Consider the following 22,516-nt stretch of genomic DNA (forward strand, 5'->3'; position numbering starts at 1 on the left):
ATCCCGGCTTTCTGTTCATTTTTTAAAATTTAACGAAAGACTAATATGATGTTTTTAATGATGTTTTTAATAATCGTAGAGTGGAAAAATATGTAGGCGGTACGAAAACTTAATTCTCTAAAAAAAATTTTTGACAAAACTACGTATATTCTTGTTCACTTGCTACATTGCTACGGGATTTTAAAACTCGAGAAATATGACGTTAAGTAAATATGTCTCTACTCATTGTATTAAATTTTTAAACAATGAAATTAAAGTATTTTTGTTTTTGCTCTTTTTCTATCGCATTGATAGATTGGAATGATCTAGTAGATTGTTCAGCATTTAGAGCAAAAAAGATTCACTCTTTTATTTATCATTAAAAAAAACACTAAAACCAATATTTAAAAAATTTCCTAGAATTTTATAGTTAGAAGTATTCCACTAATGCTTCCGGAGAGTGCCTTTTAAAAGCATTGTTTACAAATGCCATAACGAGTATTTATTTATTAACGACATTTATTATAATATTTATTATAATATTAATTATCACGCATAACCACTAACATAAAAGGTACTTACTGCCACATATCATATAATTAAATAACCTGCATAGGTATTAAAAAAGTGAACATAAATTTTCAGTGACTATAAAATTGAAATTTTATGAAAATTACTAGGAACGTATCACAGAAATTATAACTTCTGTACTATTTATTAATAGCTCTATACAATGTGTCTTCTGACACACTCTAACTATATCAACGTTTCCCTAATATTATTATCTATAGATAACAAATTATTTTTTAGATAATTGTGGATCGGTATTTAGTTTAACTCAAGTTTAAAATCTTTTTATTTGGCTTTCAACAAATTATGTTAAATGCTTCATTTAATTTTCTTTATCGCAGAAAAATTATCTTTTATTCGAACGAAATTAACGACATTTAAAGCAGAAATTTCTAAATTTCTCGTTGATGGGATTCCATTTAATTTGCAAATTATTTTTTATCGAATCAAAATATATTTAGGTTTTATTTTGCTTTTCTGAAAATTCGACGAATAGAAAATGGAGGTAGATGGTGAAAAAAATGAGGATAAAGTTGTAAAAAGCTTTTATTTTTTGTTAATGTAAAAGAGTGACGTTATTTGTTTATCTAAATATTCGTGTAATTTAGAGCCTCTTGTATGTACGTGTTGCCTTAATGTCGGTCCTGCTCTCAGAGAGGTGCTGAAAATGAAATAATTAATCGTCAAAAAAACAGTATCCAAACCGTTGTCAGATAGCAATTAAATATTAACATTTATTTCCAATATTTTTCGTGAAATGGAAAGTTATAGGAATTGTGAACAATTTAAAAAATTTAATTTCTATTATCGTTCAGTAAAAAATTGAATTTTCTAGCCTCGAAAGGTAAATCGAATTGCAATCGAGACATTTAATTCAATTTACATTCTTTTATGATTTTAACGATTCCAATTCAACTGTAATTTTCTAAAAATCAAAAACATGTTTCTAAATTTGACTTACAACTTTCATGGTTGTGTCCGTGAACTCGTAGACGCGAGTTAACTTGATGGTGTCGCGCACCGTCGTCTCTATTTTCAATTTATCACCTTCCTTGGTCGCTATGCTCTGCAAACGATCGAAAAAACAAATTTTATTTTACAAAATCCTCGCATTTCTATCCGTATAATAGATGACAGACATTATCTGTACTGAGCAAGAGGCTTGTTGGTCAAAAAATAATCTATTATTTGAATATCAGGTGACTTCGAATTTCAATCCAATAGTTTTAGGAATCCCCCTTTCGAACTTTCCTAGATCTGAATAGTAATCTTGATTTAAAATCAAATAAATTCGAATATTTAGAAAACGTAAGTCGATTCTTATTCTGTTTAGAAATAATTTGTTCAAGTTCTAAAATTTCGTGCAAACCAATTGATACTGTCGTTAAAATTACATATTCGAGAACCCTGGTAATTTAATACTTTTTACGAATCTAATATCGTCTAAAATGAATTGTTGTCTGTTATCGTTTCGAAATCTAAGTTCAGAGTCTTATCGGTATCTCTATTATCAGTATTAACGTAGAACAACATTCGATAGCGTTAAACATCGTCTGAATTATAATATACTGCAAGCAGAATGATGTCAATTACCGGCTCGAGCTACCATCGCAGCCAATTGCCCTCAGAGTTCGATGTCCGAAGCGTAAGCGAAGGTAGAGTCTTTAGAAGCATATTAATCGCATGATATTAATATTCTGTTGCAGTCATGTTCCTACAAACTATGCAATTACGCATGAAATTCCCGTAAGATCGTAAAACAAATGAAATTTGTAATTAAGGAACCTTTTTCTTAATGTCAATACGGCAAAGTCAGTTCGACGCTGGAAATTATATTTTCAAAGTATCCTTTGATTTATTTAAAATCAGTTTGTACTTCGTTTATTAATATTTTTATTACAAAAAAGCCTAAATTATGTATCCATACAGGTGCATGCTGAAAAATTTTTATAAAATATAATGCAAAACGAGTAATATATTCTTTGGTCAAATTTTATCATTTTCAGTGAAAAGAGGGAGACTATACAGGGTGTTCGGCCACCCCTGGGAAAAATTTTAATGGGAAATTCTAGAGGCCAAAATAAAACGAAAATCAAGAATACCAATTTGATGATGAAGGCTTCGTTGAGAAGTTACTAGAATTTTTTTCTCGAAAATGCGCAGGATTTCGGGGGTATTTCTATTCACCAAAAATGCTTGTAATTAACCCCTGTAACTAAATATAATTTTTTTAGTATGATTTGAAATTTTTTAAGTTCGTCTAAAAATTTCAGTATCTACTCGAATTTTTTTCTCGAAAGTGGTTAGGATTTCAAGGGTATGTCTATTCACAAAAAATGCTTGCAATTGACCCCTGTAACTTAATATAATTTTTTTAGTATGATTTGAAATTTTTTTTTTTTCCGTCGCAAAATTTTACACCTCGATTTTTTTTCTCGAAAGTGGATAGGATTTCGGAGGTATGTGTATTCACCAAAAATGATTGTAATTGTCCCCCGCAACCGAAAATAATTTTTTCAGAACGATTTGAAATTTTTTAATTTAATTGTTAATAACTTTTTAACGAAGCCTCCATCAACAAATTGGTATTCTTGATTTTCGTCTTATTTTGGCCTCTAGAACCCCCATTAAAATTTTTCCCAGGGGTGGCCGAACACCATGTATATTATATTAAAATATTTTTCTTAACTAACGATAAACAAATTGTTTAAAAGTGTCTGTTGGAATTTAAATGGGAATGTAATAATACATTTCGTTACGAAAATTAATCAAACGGTAACGCAACGAAATATTAATATGTAACGTTTCGAATTATACAAACAATTAAGTGTATAGTCCATTTTGTGTCATTGAGATAACAACATTTCCATTTAAATATAAACAGTTTATTTATCAGTTGTTAAGTAAAATATGCAAATATGTATTATGTTATCTTTAAATACGCGTGCTTCTATTAATTTCCCATTATCAACAGTACGCTCGATTTAGTGAGTAACTGTTTATCCGAATAAAAAAAAATTCCAAGCAATCTTTCCTGGCTCATTTAAGTTTATCTTTTTATCTCACATGCATACACACTTTAGGGGGGTTATAAACAGAACAGAATATCCCCCCCCTCCAGTGAAGGATTATTTTACTCGAACCCCGTGAAGCGAGTTTGCTCGTCTTTGATAAGAACCGAGAACTTGAAATCGTTGTTACAAATGTATTAATGCAATAATGCAAGATTAAAATGTTTTATTTTTTATTTCCCTTGTAATGAATTTCGTGTTCACATTTTCGTCAAATTTTTCTCGTTAAAATATGACCAAACACGATGTACATACTCTCGTAAAAACGAACACAAACGTTAAATAAAAATGGTCGAAATTTTATCGTGTTTGGTCCCATTTTACTCAGACAAATTTCACTAATACATTAAACGAATTACCTAAAAATAAAAAAGTTAATTTTGCATCACATTGGGCGTCGATACACCGGAACATTTAAACTTCTTCAAATATTCACGGGTTTTCGAGTCCTTTTTCGCTTACTATCCTTCTCTATAGGTAGCAGACGTTAAAGTCTCGAGTTTCGTGTACAAAAAAAAAAGTAAATAATACTGTATCGTGAATGGTTGGACTAACCGGGAACGTGCGATCGAAGGACGGCAGTTTCTCCTCGTACGTTTCGTTGAGCTTGTAGGTAGTCGAGGCGGACTTTCCGTCGGAAGTGATGACAACGGTCCACTCGTCGCCGTTCTGCGAAATCTCGATGATCGGTTTCGAGGTCATCAATTGGGCAGCGTACTCCTTTTGTCCCAACGCGTTTACGAACGCGTCGAAGTTCTCGTTGGAGACGTACTCGTACCTTCCGACGATCTGCACCATTTTCGAGCCGTTTGCGTTGCTGTTTGAGTTTTGCACACGAAAGTGATCGGGGACGCGTTGCACACAGGCTGTTGCTAGCAGCGAGATGCCGGCACCCGGCGGTAACCGATCCTTTTATAAGATCACTGGCAGGGCACTTGTCTCCACGAGACATGAGTGAGTGCACACACACCCACACCGGACAATCTACGATCGACCGGGACAAAGTGTCGAACGGATTATCGGTTAACCGTCCGGCCCGGCAAACAGACGGCGACGTCACATTTCACCGACACTTTTCATGCTCGTTCGTCCCGAACAGAACGGTACAGTATCATTGTACAACAAATTAAAATCATTTTTCTCGGTTAGATTATCCACTAGCTATTTTCTAGTAGAATGTTCCCTTTCCCAGTTACAGGGATCCGGAAACAGTATCAATCTACCCCTAGTTTTCGAGATACAGTTTTGCAGAAGTCTGCTATTCCTTTTAGACGAAAATGAGGTTAGGTTAACTAAGAGCGTGCTATTCTTTTTAAACGAAAGTGAGGTTAGGTTAACTAAGAGCGTGCTATTCTTTTTAGACGAAAAAGTGTGCTATTCTTTTTAGACGAAAATGAGGTTAGGTTAACTAAAAGCGTGCTATTCTTTGTAGACGAAAAAGTGTGCTATTCTTTTTAGACGAAAATGAGGTTAGGTTAACTAAGAGCTTAAACACTCGGATTCTAAGTAAAGCTTAACCCCTTAACGCTCATGCCCGAGTTTGACTGCTTTGAAAAAAGATATTTGTTTAATTTAACGGTTTAAGGGATAACAATACTTGTTTTCCTTCAAATTATACGTTAGATACAAGTCCAATACAGAAAACTGATCATTCTTGGAAAAATATGAGCAATAAGGGATTAATCGACGTCGTGAAGGTGAATTAAGATCGTACGATCGAAATAACGATCAGGTTTCATTCACGAGTCTGTCGGAGACTCATGGGAAATCGCATTTATCGTGTCGCGACGCGATTTTACGGAGTTCGTCGATCCGCTAATTCGACTAACTACTTTAACTGGACAATTAACGTTGTGCATTAGCAAATTGGTCCAACGAGTTGTGATTGACGGGCAAAGAGCCCGCGAATAGAGTTTGGATATTAAAAAGAAAAAGAAAGAAAAATTATCGTAGGTACTATGCTTTTTTTCGATTCGATTCCGAAACATGTACTTCCTTTGTGTCGATCGACGACGTATTTTATTGTCCAGGCCCGCTCGTTCCCTATTATATCTGCTGTCTGTGATTTTAATAAAACGAAGAGGGTCGACGTGTATTGGTACATACGTATATGAATTCAAGTCAGCGCACGCACTTAATCGTCAAATGTAATCTCCGTTACCGAGACACGTTCGACGTGCTCGAGCTATTTATTGGTTTACTCGGGCAAATGTAGCGATTGAAAAATTTGAATGATCTTCTTTCGAACACACATTTTCCAAGACTTTACTTAATTTTGGCCACGTGGTGTATACAGGGTGTTCGGCCAACCCTGGGAAAAATTTTAATGGGAGATTCTAGAGGCCAAAATAAGACGAAAATCAAGAATACGAATTTGTTGATGGGGGCTTCGTTAAAAAGTTATTAACGTTTAAAATTCCGCCCGCACTGAATTTTTTTCTTGAAAGTGGGTAGGATTTCATGGGTATGTCTATTCACCAAAAATGATGGTAATTGACCCCCGTAACCGAATATAATTTTTCCAGAATGATTTCAAACTTTTTAATATCCCCGAAATAGTTAGGCACCTACCCCCTGTCGATTTTTCTTGAAAATTCGTTTTTCATTTTTAGTATTTTTGTTTGACGCCCTACAGAAAAGTTGTCTAATACTCTTTTGTAGGTACCCATAAGCTCTACTTCAGAGAAAAGTTTCATTGAAATATATTCACAATTGTAGGAGTTATGGTCGTTTGAAAATTGAACCAGATTTAGGGGGTTTTTCTCACTTTACGGTGTCAAGGAACAAGTTTTTTAATATTGTTAGAATTTCTACATATTCTCCATTAAAATACGCATAGTTTGCTTTTTTAAACATTAAAATCGTCCAATTCGTTCAGGAGTTATGACATTTTAAAGATTCGCATGAAATTTCGGGGTAACATTTCTGATCAGAAATTCTATTTTCGGTTAGGAATTTTTTTCTCGAAAGTGGTTAGGATTTCGAGGGTATGTCTATTGACCAAAAATGATTGTAATTGACACATGCAACTGAAAATAATTTTTTTAGAACGATTTAAAATTCTTTAATTTTGTCCGAAAATTTCACACACAATTGAATTTTTTTCTCGAAAGTGGCTAGGATTTCGAGGGTATGTCTAATAACCAAAAATGATTGTAATTGATCCCAGAATCTAGAAATAATTTTTTTAGAATGATTTGAAAAATTTTTTTTTCGTCGAAAAAATTAGGCAGCTACCCCCTGTCGATTTTTCTTGAAAATTCGTTTTTCATTTTTAGTATTTTTGTTTGACGCCCTACAGAAAAGTTGCCTAATACTTTTTTGTAGGTACCCATAAGCTCTACTTCAGAAAAAAGTTTCATTGAAATATATTCACAATTGTAGGAGTTATGACTGTTTGAAAATTGGACCATTTTTATGGGATTTTTCTCATTTTGCGTGGTCATGGACCAATTTTTCGAATATTTTTGCGATTTGCATATATTCTTCATCAAAATACACATAGTTTGCTTTTTTAAACATTAAAATCGTCCAATCCGTTCAGGAGTTATGACGTTTTAAAGATCTGCATGAAATTTCGAGCAAACATTTCTGGTCAGAAATTATATTTTCAGTAAGGAATTTTTTTCTCGAAAGTGGTTAGGATTTCGAGGGTATGTCTATTCACCAAAAATGCTTGTAATAGACCCCTGTAACCAAATATAATTTTTTTAGTATGATTTGAAATTTTTTTAATTTCGTCTAAAAATTTCAGTACCTATTTGAATTTTTTTCTCGAAAGTGGGTAGGATTTCGGGGGTATGTCTGTTCACCAAAAGTGATTGTAATTGACCCCTGTAACTAAATATAATTTTTTTAGTATGATTTGAAATTTTTTAAGTTCGTCTAAAAATTTCAGTAACTACTTGAATTTTTTTCTCGAAAGTGAATAGGATTACAGGGGTATGTCTATTCACCAAAAATGATTGTAAATGAGCCCCGCGACCAAAAATAATTTTTTCAGAATGATTTAAAATTTTTTAATTTAATTTTTTAATAACTTTTTAATGAAGCCTCAGTCAAGAAATTGATGTTCTTGAGTTTCATGTTATTTTGGCTTCTAGAATCTCCCATTAAAATTTTTCCTGGGGGTAACCGAACACCCTGGATATTTATGATAAAAAAAAAATAATATATTAAGTTAACAAGTGTCCTCACACCACCTAAAAAAAGGCAGTTCGTTATTTCCTTACATTTATTGTCGTAAATTAGAATATCCATAATATTAACAGTTTGAACGAAATTTGCAATGAACAGCAGGAGGAACTGTTCAGATCATACGTATTTTATATTAATCGTATTTAATATCGGATATTGTTTTCAAATTAAGTAATAAACGGCTTAATTCAAAGATGCGATACAAATTTTTGTAAAAATGAGGAGGCAATAAAGTATTCAATAGATACAAGAACTTTTACGATATTTCGTTTTGGATAAAAAAGATAATGCGCCGTATAACAAAGTTCACTAAGATTAACCGATAGAATTGCGATTAAAATGATTACGAATAGCATAATATCAGTGTTTTTATATTCTAAAAACGTAACGCGGAAAGATTAGAACGGTGGGCTTGGTCGATAAGAAATTACAAAGTCAAAATTTATAGGATTACTTTCTACGATAATTTTACGTGATAATTTCTATGATAATTTTAACAAAAATAATAATAATTGTGATATTTTATTTGCTCGAAAAGTTAATTTTTTTGTTTCTTCATTTTTGAAATACTTCATACTATAGTTCAGATTCTAATTTTTATTAGGCGTGTAACGGATAAATGGTTGTTTACATTTTATAGTATATCGAACGATCGAATTAGGTTATTTTTAATGTTACCCGAGGCAAAATGGTTGAACTTTGAAAATAAATCAGAGTTAAAATATTAAGCTTGAAATTAAAACTATAGTGTTCTTATGGCAGAACCATCGTCGTAAAAATTCCCATGGATGGTCCATTGTTAGATTCGGTTTAATAGAATTAATTTCGACAACTGAGAATTGTTTCGTATCCAAGTGATGGCATAGTGTCTAAAAATTAATGGACTCCTCTAAAACGAAGTTTGACGAAATTCTGTCCACCGTTGAACGGTACAGTTTGGTTCTTCTGGAGGGATGATTGGCACTCGAGACTCAGGGCTCGGGTTTTCTGAGACACAAGTACGGCCTTGAATTGACAGCTAATTGCCAGTGATGACCATACATCAAAGACCTAGACGATCGGAGGTCACGTGATCTTCCGTTTCATATGGGATGAATGAGCTTATTCCCATTAGGAACACGCTCGTCGACGCGTATACATATGCGCGGTCACGTAGTACCTTTCGCAGTGCTTGACGATCAATTGGAGTTGTTGGAAGTGCTTTCTTCTATTCGTCGGTGCAAATCACCCGATCGATTATCAAACGCATCCTGACGCAGCGTTACCAGACGGCAGCCCGGTGAATAGAGGAAACTGCCCCTCCATTTACGCGCACTAAATTCGGTTAACTTCGGATAACTTCGGATAACTTCGAGAATTAGAGGAAGAAGACAAGCGTAAGCTTTACCCTCTCGCTCCCGAAACAGCTGAAATCCAATTTGCATCCACCGGCATACGATTTTGTGTCTCGACAGGCATTTTTATTTTCCGATCTACGCATACCTATTACATTATAAACGAAGTACAGAACAGATCGCAGCTATTAACTCGGTGTTACAATTATACTACTATTCTTTGAGCGAGGAAATAGACTCACGAGTTAAGAGTAATATACATATTTGAAATTTTTTAATTTTGTCGAAAAATTTCACACTTTCTTGAATTTTTTTCTCGAAAGTGGCTAGGATTTCGGGGGTATGTCTATTCACCAAAAATGATTGTAATTGACCCCAGAATTTAGAAATAATTTTTTTAGAACGATTTGAAAAATTTTTTTTTCGTCGAAAAAATTAGGCACCTACCCCCTGTCGATTTTTCTTGAAAATTCGTTTTTCATTTTTAGTATTTTTGTTTGCCGCCCAACAGAAAAGTTGCCTAATACTTTTTTGTAGGTACCCATGAGCTCTACTTCAGAAAAAAGTTTCATTGAAATATATTCACAATTGTAGGAGTTATGACTGTTTGAAAATTGGACCATTTTTATGGGGTTTTTCTCATTTTGCGAGGTCAAGGACCAACTTTTCGAATACTTTTGCGATTTGCACATATTCTCCATCAAAATACGCGTAATTTGCTTTTTTAAACATTAAAATCGTCCAATCCGTTCAGGAGTTATGACATTTTAAAGATTCGCATGAAAATTCGGGCAGACATTTCTGGCCAGAAATTATATTTCTAGTAAGGAATTTTTTTCTCGAAAATGGTTAGGATTTCGAGGGTATGTCTGTTGACATAAAATGCCTGCAATTGACCCCTGGAACTAAAAATAATTTTTCCAAGACGATTCGAAAGTCTTTTTTTTCACTTAAAACTTCCAGCACTTACTCGAATTTTTTTCTCGAAAGTGGGTAGGATTTCGGGGGTATGTCTATTCACCAAAAATGATTGTAATTGACCCCCGCAACCGAAAATAATTTTTCCAGAACGATTTGAAATTTTTGAATTTAATTCTTAATAACTTTTTAACGAAGCTTCCATCAACAAATTGGTATTCTTGATTTTCGGCTTATTTTGGCCTCTAGAATCCCCCATTAAAATTTTTCCCAGGGGTGGCCGAACACCCTGTATAATCCAAAGACTAAGAACATAACCTTAAATGCTTCGAAACAAATGACGAAACAGTAAAGATATAGCTACAATGGCCCAATAAGATCCTATTCACTGAAGAATTATTTAATAAAAGAAGCTTTGTCTGAAAACATGTTAAAATTGCAATGTAGTCTATTTGTTAACAAAGGAATATCATATTTTATTAAAAACTATGAATACTTTGAAACTTTTGAGAAAAAAAATTTTTAGAAAAGGCTTCTGTTATTTAAATAAATCTTATATTAATACAAGAAACAAAAATATGAAAGTGATTCAAGGTTCTAATATCTTTAATTTGAACTTTGTTTCTCAGTAATTCAGAATAAAATGAAACGAAGTTTTCATCGATTAAACGAAAACGATAAGCTTGCTTTTTAAATAATAAAATTTAATAAAATACATTCTCTAAGAGGCAGTATATTAAATACATCGAAGGTGATACAATAATAGATCAAAGAATCACCTGGTGATATCTGTAATGTTTTATTTTTAATTAAATTCGGCGTGATCGAAAATTAATTCGCGAATACGATAAATTTATCAATAACATTATCGTTCGGAAAATATTGGCATAGCCCAATGTATAACCTCACGTTTCCAGATTTTCTTATTTGTAGGCACTTAATAAAATTGTAACAATTTCCCCAGATATCAACTTAAAATTTTCGAGACCTCTTCTTTATACAAGTCACAATAAACATTTAGAAACATAACCAATTTTTATATTTATGCAAATTTCGTAGTATATTTCAATCTTGTGTAATTATAAAAATATATTACAGCCCATAAGGTAATTGTGAACAAAAATTCTGTTGTCGGCATGAATTATATCTCTTCCATTAATTTTTGGATAGAAAATTTTCCCGGGTATAAAAATTTGAATTATAATTTGAAAATAAATTGTTACGCTGATTGGATATATCGAGTGTACCGCAAAAGTGAAAAGACGAAGCAAACGACACTGTAAGACAATAATAACAGCTTTATTTTGCACTGATTTGCAAACGGTCGAAATCACTTTGGTATTTGACGGACTATTCCATTCTCTTCCACTAACTGAACACGATATACTGAGGACAAACGGTACATTTTTTCACAGTAAACAATATCGTAAGCATAGTAAAAAGAAAGTGAAGTTCGATCGAAAGTACCCCGAATTTATTTTTTGGACGCGTAATTTTTTATATCGTTCTTTTAGTGTAACATTAGGTCTCAAAATAAGACATCGCGTGCCATTCTAAAACTCGGCACGATTCTCCATGAACACTCTAATTCCAAGCTTCTCTTAAAATTAGTAAACGTGCGCCAGTGGCGTATTCAAAATACTCGGAGCCAGACAACTCGCGAAAGAAAAGGTGGATGACACGTGTATACAAACATTTGTGCTAATTGCCAACGAAATATTATATATTATCTAATAATAATTCACAAATGAACACATAAAATGGCAACGAAAATTGCGATTGCACAAATTCTCACCTTTTCTATACATTGAACCTCGTTCTTAATTTAAGCGGGTATTCCAGTCTGAAATCTTGAAAACAACCGATCTTTCTCGTTTCATTTTTTTTCGAGTAAAATGCTTTGAAAATATACCCATTTGCTTCGATTCGTAAAAATAACAATGTTATAATATACCAAATCATAACACTTTTTCTTCGATGATTCGTAGCTCGTGTAACTTTCTTTATTTTAATTTACTGCGTATACTGAAAACATAAGTAAATATACAAGATATTACCGAACTGGTGGTTCAAGTGAAAAGTGGGTGAATCTACATGGAAAAATAAGTCGAAAATGTAAAGTGACATTTTTTGTACGGAGCTTCTTTTTCGAATAAACCAATGTTAAATATTCGTAGAGTACGTGTACACTTGCATATGATTTCATTTATTTACGCTTACGTCTGAATGATGAAGGATATCGCTTTGTCATTTGAATTACTGTTTCGATTGTTTAGCTGAGATTCTAAAGGATAAGCAGTTTTAACAAAAATTGTTTGAAATGTCTGCTTTTTTACCAACGTAATTGTATCGTGCATATTGCACTTTTACGAACGTTTTCCAGGGTAATTTCCGTTGTTAAATGTTCGAATGCATTTTAAAGAATCTGAATTAGATATGATAGCAAGCCATGACATTGGTACTCTTTATAAACTCAAACGCAACGAAGATTAGTCTATAATACAGTCTAGCATTCACGTACTCTACGAATCGTTAACGTCGATTTATTCGAAAATGAAACATCATACGAAAAAATGTCACTCTACATTTTTTACTTATTTTTAGTTTCCACTTGTACCACCAGTTCGGAAACACCCTGCATGTGTGTAATGCCAATACAAAGTACCATTCTTCAGCGTGGTTACATCCCCATTTCTGTCGTAGTCCGCTGACTCGCAGGTATTGGTCGAAAACGGTAACGAAGATCCGGTGACAGCCAATCAGCGGACTGCAGCAAGAGTGGGATGCAAACACGCTGTGCTTTCTTTTCGCGGAAGGACGATAGTTTCCGGTTTTCTTTTAAAAAATAACAAAAGGCTAAAAATTGCAGATCCAGACCGGAATACTCCCTCCTCGTACATAAACATACGCGGATATGTCTATTTAATTAAATTAACAATAAATAGCTTTCGGTAAGGTGTGACGACGTAGCTTAATAAACGAAAATGTTGTTCCTATGTACACGATCGATGCGGACATCTCTTCACGCGCTAAATTCACCTAAGCTGATTAGAACATTATTATTCTTAAGTACAAGGCATTCCTGTGCAGAACATTTCACCACCTATAGTTTGCAGAGGCAAAATAGTAACGGAATAAATGCCCCAATAGCTACGAAAACTGGTAACATTACTGAGGAGTCGTCGATGGAATATGGATCCGGTGTTCTGGGTCCACTCGTATGTCGACTACGAACTGTAGATTCCTCTTCGTCTTCCTGTATATTCTGGTACTCCTCTGGCTCCTGAGGAATAGGACCTAACTGCGGTATATCTGAAAATTATTTAAATCGATTAAAAAATTTTAATCATTGTCGAAATTATAACAAAGACTTATAAAGAATAACAAACTAGCGTATAGTACCTTTCATATTTCCTTTCACAACAGCAATAGCATTTATCTTCGGATTATCTCTATAACCCTGAAATCGATTAATTAAAGTTAATAAAAGTTATCAAACATTGGTCCAGCGTGAAACGCATTAAATCAATATCTGCGAATCGAGTAACAAAAATGATTATAGTACTTTTATAAATTCAACTCGGATTTTTCCAGTTAAGATATCGGACTCTTCGTCATTGTATATTAATTTCCCTGCTTGAACTTTAAATGAAATATATTCATCGTGCGCTATACCACGGCCAACTCTTTCAAAGATATCTAAGTCAGTAACAACGGTATGATCTCCATTTAATACCACATCAAACACCTGAAAAATATTTTTTTAACTATAGTCAATTTTTTAGCATTTGCATGATAATCAATATTTTCTATTTTTAAAAATAGGAAAGTATTTGTACAATACAGAATTATTTTGTTTAAAAAAGAAAAAAAACAAATGATTACAAACAACAATACGATTAACAATGTGAATGCATTGTGAATTAATTGTAATAACGTGCTAAAAGATATCACTTTTTGTCTGATAAATAGATAAGCACCGTTTATATTATACAGAGTATGTAAAGTTTTCATTGCATATGGAAAACATCGTAAACTGTTACCTTCATATTGGGAGAATTAAAATAAACTTCACAGAACTTTAATATCATAACATAATCTCCATCTTCGCTGATAGGAATATCATACCCAAAAGTACTATGATGGTAACGCTCTGTTTGGTACAATATTTGATCGATGGCGTTTACTCGTCCAATAATTAACTGTTTGCCATAATCAGACGCAGTCCCAACTTTAGTCAGTAACGGGTCTTTGGCATAACGAATTCCATAACTGTCAGTGTGCGCCTCTCCGCCAGCATTTATTGCATAAATCACTTCCAGACTCTGAAAGCTTCGTACGCAGAGAGCAAGCAATAATGTTGATATTGTCAACAAATATATTTCCCATCTCGTGGTCATTTTTTTCTTATTATATAATAAAGCTAAGTTCAACTTTTTCGAATTGACAGTGCAATCATAACTTTCTGCTTTTGGAGTGATTCTTACCGGCAAGTGAGGTTACGATTAAAATAAACATTTAAAGCTAACGATACGTTGACGTCGCGCGTGAAGAAATCCACATGTTATTCGATCAAATTTAATTCTTTGTTGATAGAATAAAATCAAGATATCTCGTTGGTCGTTTTGTCAACGAGTATCATCACTCTCGAAACACAAATTACGCGCTTTTATCATACGTGACAGTAGCCACGTTAGGATTACGTGGTCAGTAAACGTGTCAGGTTAGGTGGTCAGTGAGCATATGAAACTGCTTTTAGTGCAAGTACACAATGATGTACACATTGTACGTACTCTGATTAGCTTCGAAGATCCTTTTTTAAAATTCCAATTCCCTATAGTTTCCAATTTTTAAAAGGTAGGTCATTTTAATCTAGCATAAGCTATTATTTTCTAACGTTTGTCATTTTCTAAATCTGTATTTTTTAATTTTTGCACTATCATCAATTGCGTTAAACAATCATTTTTTATTAGTACAAAGTATCGATTGTATGAGAAACGAATATTAATCCGGAGGAAAAAGATTTTATTTTATAGTTTCTTTGTGTATTACTGGGGGAAAAATATGTTTACTTCTGTCAAAAAGTAGTAGTAATTTTGGGCGAAAGAAATATACCTAGTCATGAAAACTTAAATAGCCGAAGATAATAGTTGGTTGAATGCCAATGGTTCTGGAGCGAATCAGGATTGATCCTTATTAGATCATTAAAGGTACGTTTTCACGCGACAGTAAATGACAGTAATTAACTCCACTTTTCCAAATCTTCTTAGTAATTATACTCAATAGTATAAATTGGCAAAAAAAAGAATTTACTTTTTCATTTTGTGGAATCAATCGATTTGGCAAAAATGAGCAGTTCACGTAAAATTTAATTACTTTTAAAATATCTTAAAAAATGTTAATGAAGAAACGTAAATTCTAATACTATCCATCATTTTTATTGAAATTGTTGTAAAAAATGATACTAGAAATTTATTGTAAATCCATATTTTTAAAAAATACGTGTCATTTTGCCGAATGTCCTTTCAATTTTAATTTACGTGACTTACATTTTGCACTGTAATACTTTTCAAACTAGAATAATTTATTTACAGCATTAGTAATTTGTTTCAATTATTTACATGAAAAGTTTATCAACTTTGACTCGAATTTAAAAAAAAAATATCCGCAGTTTTTTTTATATAGTGTCCCATGCAACTGGAACGGTTAGAGATACATAAAAATAACATGAGGCAAAACTAATCGACATTGAACGGTGCACAAACTGAAAGCATAGATGCATCCAAGGAATACAATTATACAGAGTGTTCGGCCAACCCTGGGAAAAATTTTAATGGGAGATTCTAGAGGCTAAAATAAAACGAAAATCAAGAATACCAATTTCTTGATTGAGGCTTCGTTAAAAAGTTATTAACGTTTAAATTTCCGCCTGTAGATAGGCAACCTGCATACAGATGCGCACGCATGATAGTGGTTCTCACTCAGCATGAGAAACTCTACTTAGTGATGTATCGATAGCCTCACAGTTTTCTAAGTGAGAACCACTATCACGCGTATGCAGCTGTTCGCAGATTGCCGTTCTACAGGCGGAACTTTAAACGTTAATAACTTTTTAACGAAGCCTCGATCAACAAATTGGTATTCTTCATTTTCGTCTTATTTTGGGCTCTAGAATCTCCCATTAAAATTTTTTTCAGGGGTGGCCGAACACCCTGTATAAATGGTACAATCAATTATTAAATAATCAGTAGTCATAGATTAATAAAAAAAAAATAATCGCAGTAGTTACAATCAAAGATCACGATTAATTCAAAAACTAATCATGAAGTGATCACACTTTTGATTATGCAGAAATAGTTATAATTATTCATTATATGATTTACAGATTATTTATTAATGATTAGAGATTACAAATATTGTACAAGATTACTGGATTATGCTCTGTAGTGATTACTTAGTTAACGATTATGATTAGTGGCCAACTTTGAAATTATACGGCCTGAATTTTACTGATTTTACACCTGAAGTTGTAACATCGATGCAAACCGGGGTACAATAATTCTTGTTCTCCAAGAGAAAATCACCAGCGCTGGACCAACCAGACGCGTACTAAAAGAGCAACGATCATGGTTGATAACCAAAACCATATTAACGTTCTCCTAGAGAACGAGAATTTATTTTTCCCCAATGTACGTGAATGCTATACCTTCGGCGTAAACCGGACCATGTAAACATAATCGGCGAGGAGTGCTTTGGGACGGAGTGGACAAAATTCGAGGCCCAGTGAATGTTTATACCGAAACGTCGAGTAAACAATATATCGGAATGGATTCGAATAATGTATATAGATCGTTTTGGGTGTGAAAATGTACTCGTGAGATTATGAAGTGTGTGGAATGTGTGTGGCTTGAAGCTGCTGTGCGATAAGTCGAACCAGAGTCAGTTGCCAACAGAGTATTATACATACATGCAGTCGAAAGCAGAAAATAGAGAAGATAAATTTTCAAAGTGTTACGAACTTTAGAGTTAATTATGAATTAATTTAGTTTCTTTTAAGTACATATACGTTCCTGCATAATATCCACACATATTAATATATATATATATTTATATACATATGTATATTAATATTAATTTTTTATTTAACGATGGATCATTGTGACATCAAATTGGAAATGCACTGTGACAGTGAAGAAAAATATGTTAGTTTAGTGGATAACAATTGTCAAACCGATTTAAACACCGAACTGACCGGATCCTCGAACGCCTCGAACGTCCTTGCAATTTTAGACGGAACTTTCTTCGAAATTAACCCTGAAAAATGTTCCGATAAATCCGTGGTAGCTGTTTGCATTAAATGTAAACCAAAGAAAGTCGAGATAAAAGGTCGTGCGAATTCAACTTCGAACTTTCGATCCCATCTAAAGAGACGTCACGGTAACGCAGTATTAAACGAATATAGCGAACACATGAAAGTAAGGAAAATTAAAAACAGTAAGAAACAGGGCGAAACTTCAGGAACGAACTACAATAAAACGTTCCAGTGGCAACAGCTAACTCAAGAGAATTTGAACAGAGATATAACTAATTATATTCTTCATTCCATGGCGCCACTTAGAACCGTTGAAGATCCTTATTTTTTGAAAATTTTTGAAAATCTTAATATTTCAGGTACGTGTTTTAGTCACATATTATTTATACGAAACAATTAACTTTTCTCCTAAGTTTAAAACTTTACCAAACAGTTATTTCCCAGTAAGTCCTCTATTTTACGTGGTCAATTCGTTCGGGGGCTTCCCGCGTAAATCAAATTGTATAAATACGATCCAAGACCCAATGCTGAAAATAGTGTAGCATCATAGAAATAAAAATTAGAGATATTTTTTATTCAATATCTAAACATACTCATACGTTCAGAATATGGACGATCGACGGCATAACTTTCGCGTAATTCGAGGACTCGCTATATGGAAATACCAGAGTTGGGCAAATTTTATTTACGAATAATGAATAAAAGTTTTAGATTCATTAGTACACCTTTGCCGCCAAAAATCTATTCAAAATCGGTCAACGAATTCCCTGATTTATGAACGAATCTAAAAGTTTTATTTATTATCTATATAAATAAAATTGTAACTTTGCAATTGTCAATTTTTTTTAATGATTTCGACGTAGGGTTTATCTAAACCGAATTACACATTTTTTAGAATTTTTTTATGGCTCTCTGTGTTTGTTTGTTGGTTCCAGGTTAATTCAAAATCTACGGAACCGATTTTAATTAAATCACCGCAATTCTGAACAGGGAAATATAGGTTACTTTTTATTTTTTTTATTTCACTTCGAACTTAAAAAAAAGCTATCGACAGAAACGACATCGACGCGAGTGAAGCCGCGGATAACAGTTAGTTTGCCAATAAAATTTGCCTAACTCTGGTAAATACATACATGACTTCTTGGCAAAACGATTCTACACACATTGGTTTTATAATTTTAATTTTCTGTTCCTGTAACGGTTTAAAATCATAATAAGTATAAAAAAAGGTATTGATATGTTTATTTTTTTTTTTTGTGGTTCTCTATAACAATTATATTTTTTTTTTTAAACCAGTCTTCGTTTTAGTAAGAGGCAGAGGTCTGCAGCAGTATACGAGGTGTGGCTATTAAATAACGAGACTGATGCTGACAGAAGACAACTTCCAGCACTGTTTCGAACAATGGAAGATTTGCATAGAGTGTTGTAGAGATAAAGAAGGGGTGTATATTGAAAGTGATAATAAGTAAATATGTATGAAATCAAAATAAAATGTTTTACAGCGTCAGTCCTGTTATTTAATAGCCACATCTCGTATGTTTTGAGAAAATACTAAATAAAGACTGGTTTCAGTGTGTGAAATTATCCTTTACGTTAATTTATTTTTTTTTTTTTTAATTTTTTTTTACTTTTACCTCTACGACTCTGGGCCTTTTCAATTGTTTCAAGAATCCAGAATCGATATCATAATTGTTTTTTAATCCCTGCTGTTGTATGCAAGCATACTATTCCATAATCTGCAAACATTGCAGATTACGGAACAAGGATTATGAGTAGAAGAGACCTTACTTACCACATACGAGAACTTTTTAATGAAAACATTTCAAAGGTAAAAAATAGCTTAAAAGAATTGAAGTTTGTTTGTACAACTGCTGATATATGGTCAGCGAGAGGGAGCAGTTTTTTAGGAGTTACAGCGCATTGGATCGAACCACAGACCCTGGAAAGAAAATCAGTGGCCTTAGCTTGCAGAAGATTTGCAGGTAATCGTATAATTATATAATGCCTGCCACGCAGTACACCATATGTTTTAAATAAAATTGAATTCTACTTATGCCGTGTTTAGGTATTCACAGTTACGATAAAATTGCCGAACGTCTTGAAGAAATTCACGTGGACTTCGATTTAAATTTTCCTAAACTGACGGCCACGGTAACGGACAACGGGAGTAATTTTCTGAAAGTTTTTAAAGTGTTTGGAGTAGAAATTAAATCTGAATACGAAGATGAATATGATAGTACGGATAGCGATGGCCATAATGTGGTGTTTAATAACGAAAATGAGGTAGCAGAATTTTATATTAATGATAGGGTATTCAGTACGTTGCCGCGACATATTCATTGTTTCGCCCATACGCTTTCTCTTTGCATAACAACCGACGTAATTCGAACAATAAAAAACTCGGAAGAGTTGAATGGTATACATAATCAGGTAATACATAAATGCACTTTGTTATGGAACGCATTGTCTAGGCCAAAATCAGCCGAAATAATAGAGAGCGTGTTAGGCTATACGTTAAGTAGGCCGGAAGATACAAGATGGAATTCCCTGTACGATGCTTTGATACAAATCACGCAAATAAAAGACAAAACTTATAACTTATTTAAAATCTTGGGTATCAAGTGCGAATTAACAGATTCAGAATTTCAGTACATTGAGGAACACATTTCTTGTACAGAACCTATTGCACAAGCATTAGACATCTTACAAGGGGAAGAGGACGTGTTTTATGGTATGGTTATCCCTTGTTTACTATCTTTGCAACGAAAATTGCAGCACCTAAACGAGAAAAGTTGGACCTATTGCAAGCCATTGATTCAAGCCCTTTGTAATAGCATAGAAATCAGATTTGAAAACTATTTAAATTTCCGTACGCCCGAATCGGAAAAAGCGGTGATCGCTGCTTTCTCACATCCAAAGTTTAAAAACAAATGGTTGTCGTGTGTTGAGACTGACAAACATAAACGACTGTTATCGTTATTTAAAAGAGCTCTTTCCTCGCAAATAGAAACAGATACACCGACCTCGGCTACTCCGAACAACCACGAAAGTAATAAATTTAATCATTTCTTCGATTTCGGTACTCTATCGTCAACGCATAACGATCAAGAATTACTTTCTACCACTAACATAGAACTATTGACTCTACAATATTTTACAGATAAGACAGAAGAGTATAGTATATTAAATACATTCCCTGCAATTAAAAATATATTTATACAGTATAACACTCCACTGCCATCGTCAGCGCCAGTTGAGCGTTTGTTTTCGTTTGCAACGATAATAAACGAACCAAAGGCAAATAAATTATCAGACACGACATTCGAGCAAAGGGTTATACTTAAAGCAAATTTATTAAAAAAATCTATGTAAATAGATACGTAAACTAGAACAAGTGAGAGAGGGAGAGAGTATGTAAATTCATCGAAACAAAATTTTAAGTGACACTGTACGTGACGCGCACGTACGCGTACGACGAGAGCAAGGCTTGTTGTATATTTAGCAGTTAGTTTTTAGTTATTAATTTTTTTTAATGAATTTATATTGTTAGTTTCCGTTATGAAATATTTCAAATAATATTGCAACTGATAGAGATTACTAAATAGTGATTATACTATTTAGGTTTATATTGTTATGTTTTTTTTTTCATATCAATGCATTATATTTAATAAATATATTTGTATTAAATCCATCTTATTTTTCCATCCATGATCGAAAGCTGGTTCAGTTGAAGATTATAAAAGATACTTTTATTACATAATTGTGTTCTATTGCTAATGCTACTTCTATTCCTACAGCTGCTTCTATTCCTGCTTCTACTTCTATTGCTACTTCTACTGCTGCTACTACTACTGGTACTACGACTACTGAAACTATGATCTTTATTACAGTTTATTATTACTATTTTCTCGTTCGAACTGTAGGCACAGATTTTGATGTATTTAAGGTAACACGTTCTAATAAAAATACAGTTACTAAACATTACCGGTTTTTTCCTCACCTTTGACCTCATAAAGTCTCGCGGATTCCTAGAAACGAACCGTTAAACTCTTTCTTAAGAAATTCAGCTACTTAAAATTTTCGGGCGATCGCCAAGTTTTGCGTTGATTTTACGAACTGTGTATCAGAAGAATTTAAGTCATAGGAGATGGTACGAAATTTGGTGGATTTCTGGAATAATGACGTCATTTCCAAAAAATCCAGCTAACTAAAATTTTTAAATGTGAACAAACATAAACGAAAGGAGCAAATTTTTGTAAAGAACAGAGATGCCGGACAGAGCCTCGGGTGCACCTCATTCCACTTTCTCACACTATGCCAGATCACGCGTACATGAGCTCGTGGAGTTTCGGACAGTCGACAAAGGCAAACTGACGCATGCCCTCTTTCTCGATTCTCCGAAGTTGCTCGAAGTAATTTCGGACCGCCTCGTGGGAGTCGAGAGAGGAAGGCTCACATTTGCCTTCTCGCTCTTGAACGATTGAAGTCCGACCTCACGTCAACGGCATAAGATTTGGAATCTCGACTCTCTAGGCATTTTTACTTTCCGACCTATGTAGGCGCACATAAGCAAAGTACTATAATGAAAAAAAAATTTTCTTTCAGGCCTTTCCTGGTATCTGCTAGCCCCTGCTAGCCTCCGCTGACCACTGCTGACATAAGTAAAGAACTCCTGACAACTTCTGACACCATATAGCGACTGTCACTGGCTACTCCTAATTACTGCTGGCCTCTGTTTGCTTCTGCTTGGAATTGCTGGCCTCTGCTGACCACTCCGGATACTTCTAACAACGTGTAACGATTACTACTGGCTACTGTTAGCCTCTCCCAGACTCTGCTGACCACCGCTTATATTTCTGACAACGAATAACGATTACGACGGGCTACTGTTTGTCTCTGCTGGACTCTGCTGATCCCTGCCAGCATGTGCGGGTCCCTGCCTGCCTCTGCTGGCCTTTGCTGACCACCGCTTATATTTCCGACAACGTATAACGATTTCTACCGACAAAGTCGGAGGGTCGACAAAGACAAAATGACATATGCCCTCTTTTTCGATTCACCGAAGCTGCCCAAAGTAAGTTCGGACCGTCTCGTGGGAGTCGAGAGAGAAAGGCTCACACTTCCCTTTTCGCTCT

The 22,516-nt window shown here is 33.9% G+C and overlaps 3 protein-coding genes across 3 annotated transcripts; 1 reads left to right on the plus strand and 2 right to left on the minus strand.

Moving 5' to 3' along the window:
• Positions 1-1,077: 1,077 nt before the first annotated feature.
• Fabpl (FABP-like protein) lies at positions 1,078-4,644 on the minus strand. The gene is made up of 3 exons (XM_076769038.1): positions 4,176-4,644; positions 1,511-1,615; positions 1,078-1,210 (listed from the first exon to the last, which is right to left on the minus strand). The coding sequence occupies exons 1-3, from the start codon at positions 4,416-4,418 to the stop codon at positions 1,154-1,156; spliced, it is 405 nt and encodes a 134-aa protein (XP_076625153.1). The 5' UTR covers positions 4,419-4,644; the 3' UTR covers positions 1,078-1,153.
• Positions 4,645-11,349: 6,705 nt separating this feature from the next.
• On the minus strand, positions 11,350-15,269 carry LOC143343766 (malectin-A). Its single transcript, XM_076768988.1, has 4 exons — positions 14,113-15,269; positions 13,635-13,817; positions 13,472-13,529; positions 11,350-13,381 (listed from the first exon to the last, which is right to left on the minus strand). Exons 1-4 carry the CDS (start codon positions 14,467-14,469, stop codon positions 13,173-13,175), a joined length of 807 nt encoding a protein of 268 aa, XP_076625103.1. The 5' UTR covers positions 14,470-15,269; the 3' UTR covers positions 11,350-13,172.
• A 1,435-nt stretch (positions 15,270-16,704) lies between these two features.
• Positions 16,705-21,333, plus strand: LOC143343753 (uncharacterized). Its single transcript, XM_076768968.1, has 3 exons — positions 16,705-17,740; positions 19,133-19,363; positions 19,447-21,333. The coding sequence occupies exons 1-3, from the start codon at positions 17,218-17,220 to the stop codon at positions 20,751-20,753; spliced, it is 2,061 nt and encodes a 686-aa protein (XP_076625083.1). The 5' UTR covers positions 16,705-17,217; the 3' UTR covers positions 20,754-21,333.
• The last annotated feature ends 1,183 nt before the right edge of the window (positions 21,334-22,516 follow it).

Source organism: Colletes latitarsis, chromosome 7 (assembly GCF_051014445.1).
Source record: "Colletes latitarsis isolate SP2378_abdomen chromosome 7, iyColLati1, whole genome shotgun sequence".
NCBI classification, from domain to species: domain Eukaryota; kingdom Metazoa; phylum Arthropoda; class Insecta; order Hymenoptera; family Colletidae; genus Colletes; species Colletes latitarsis.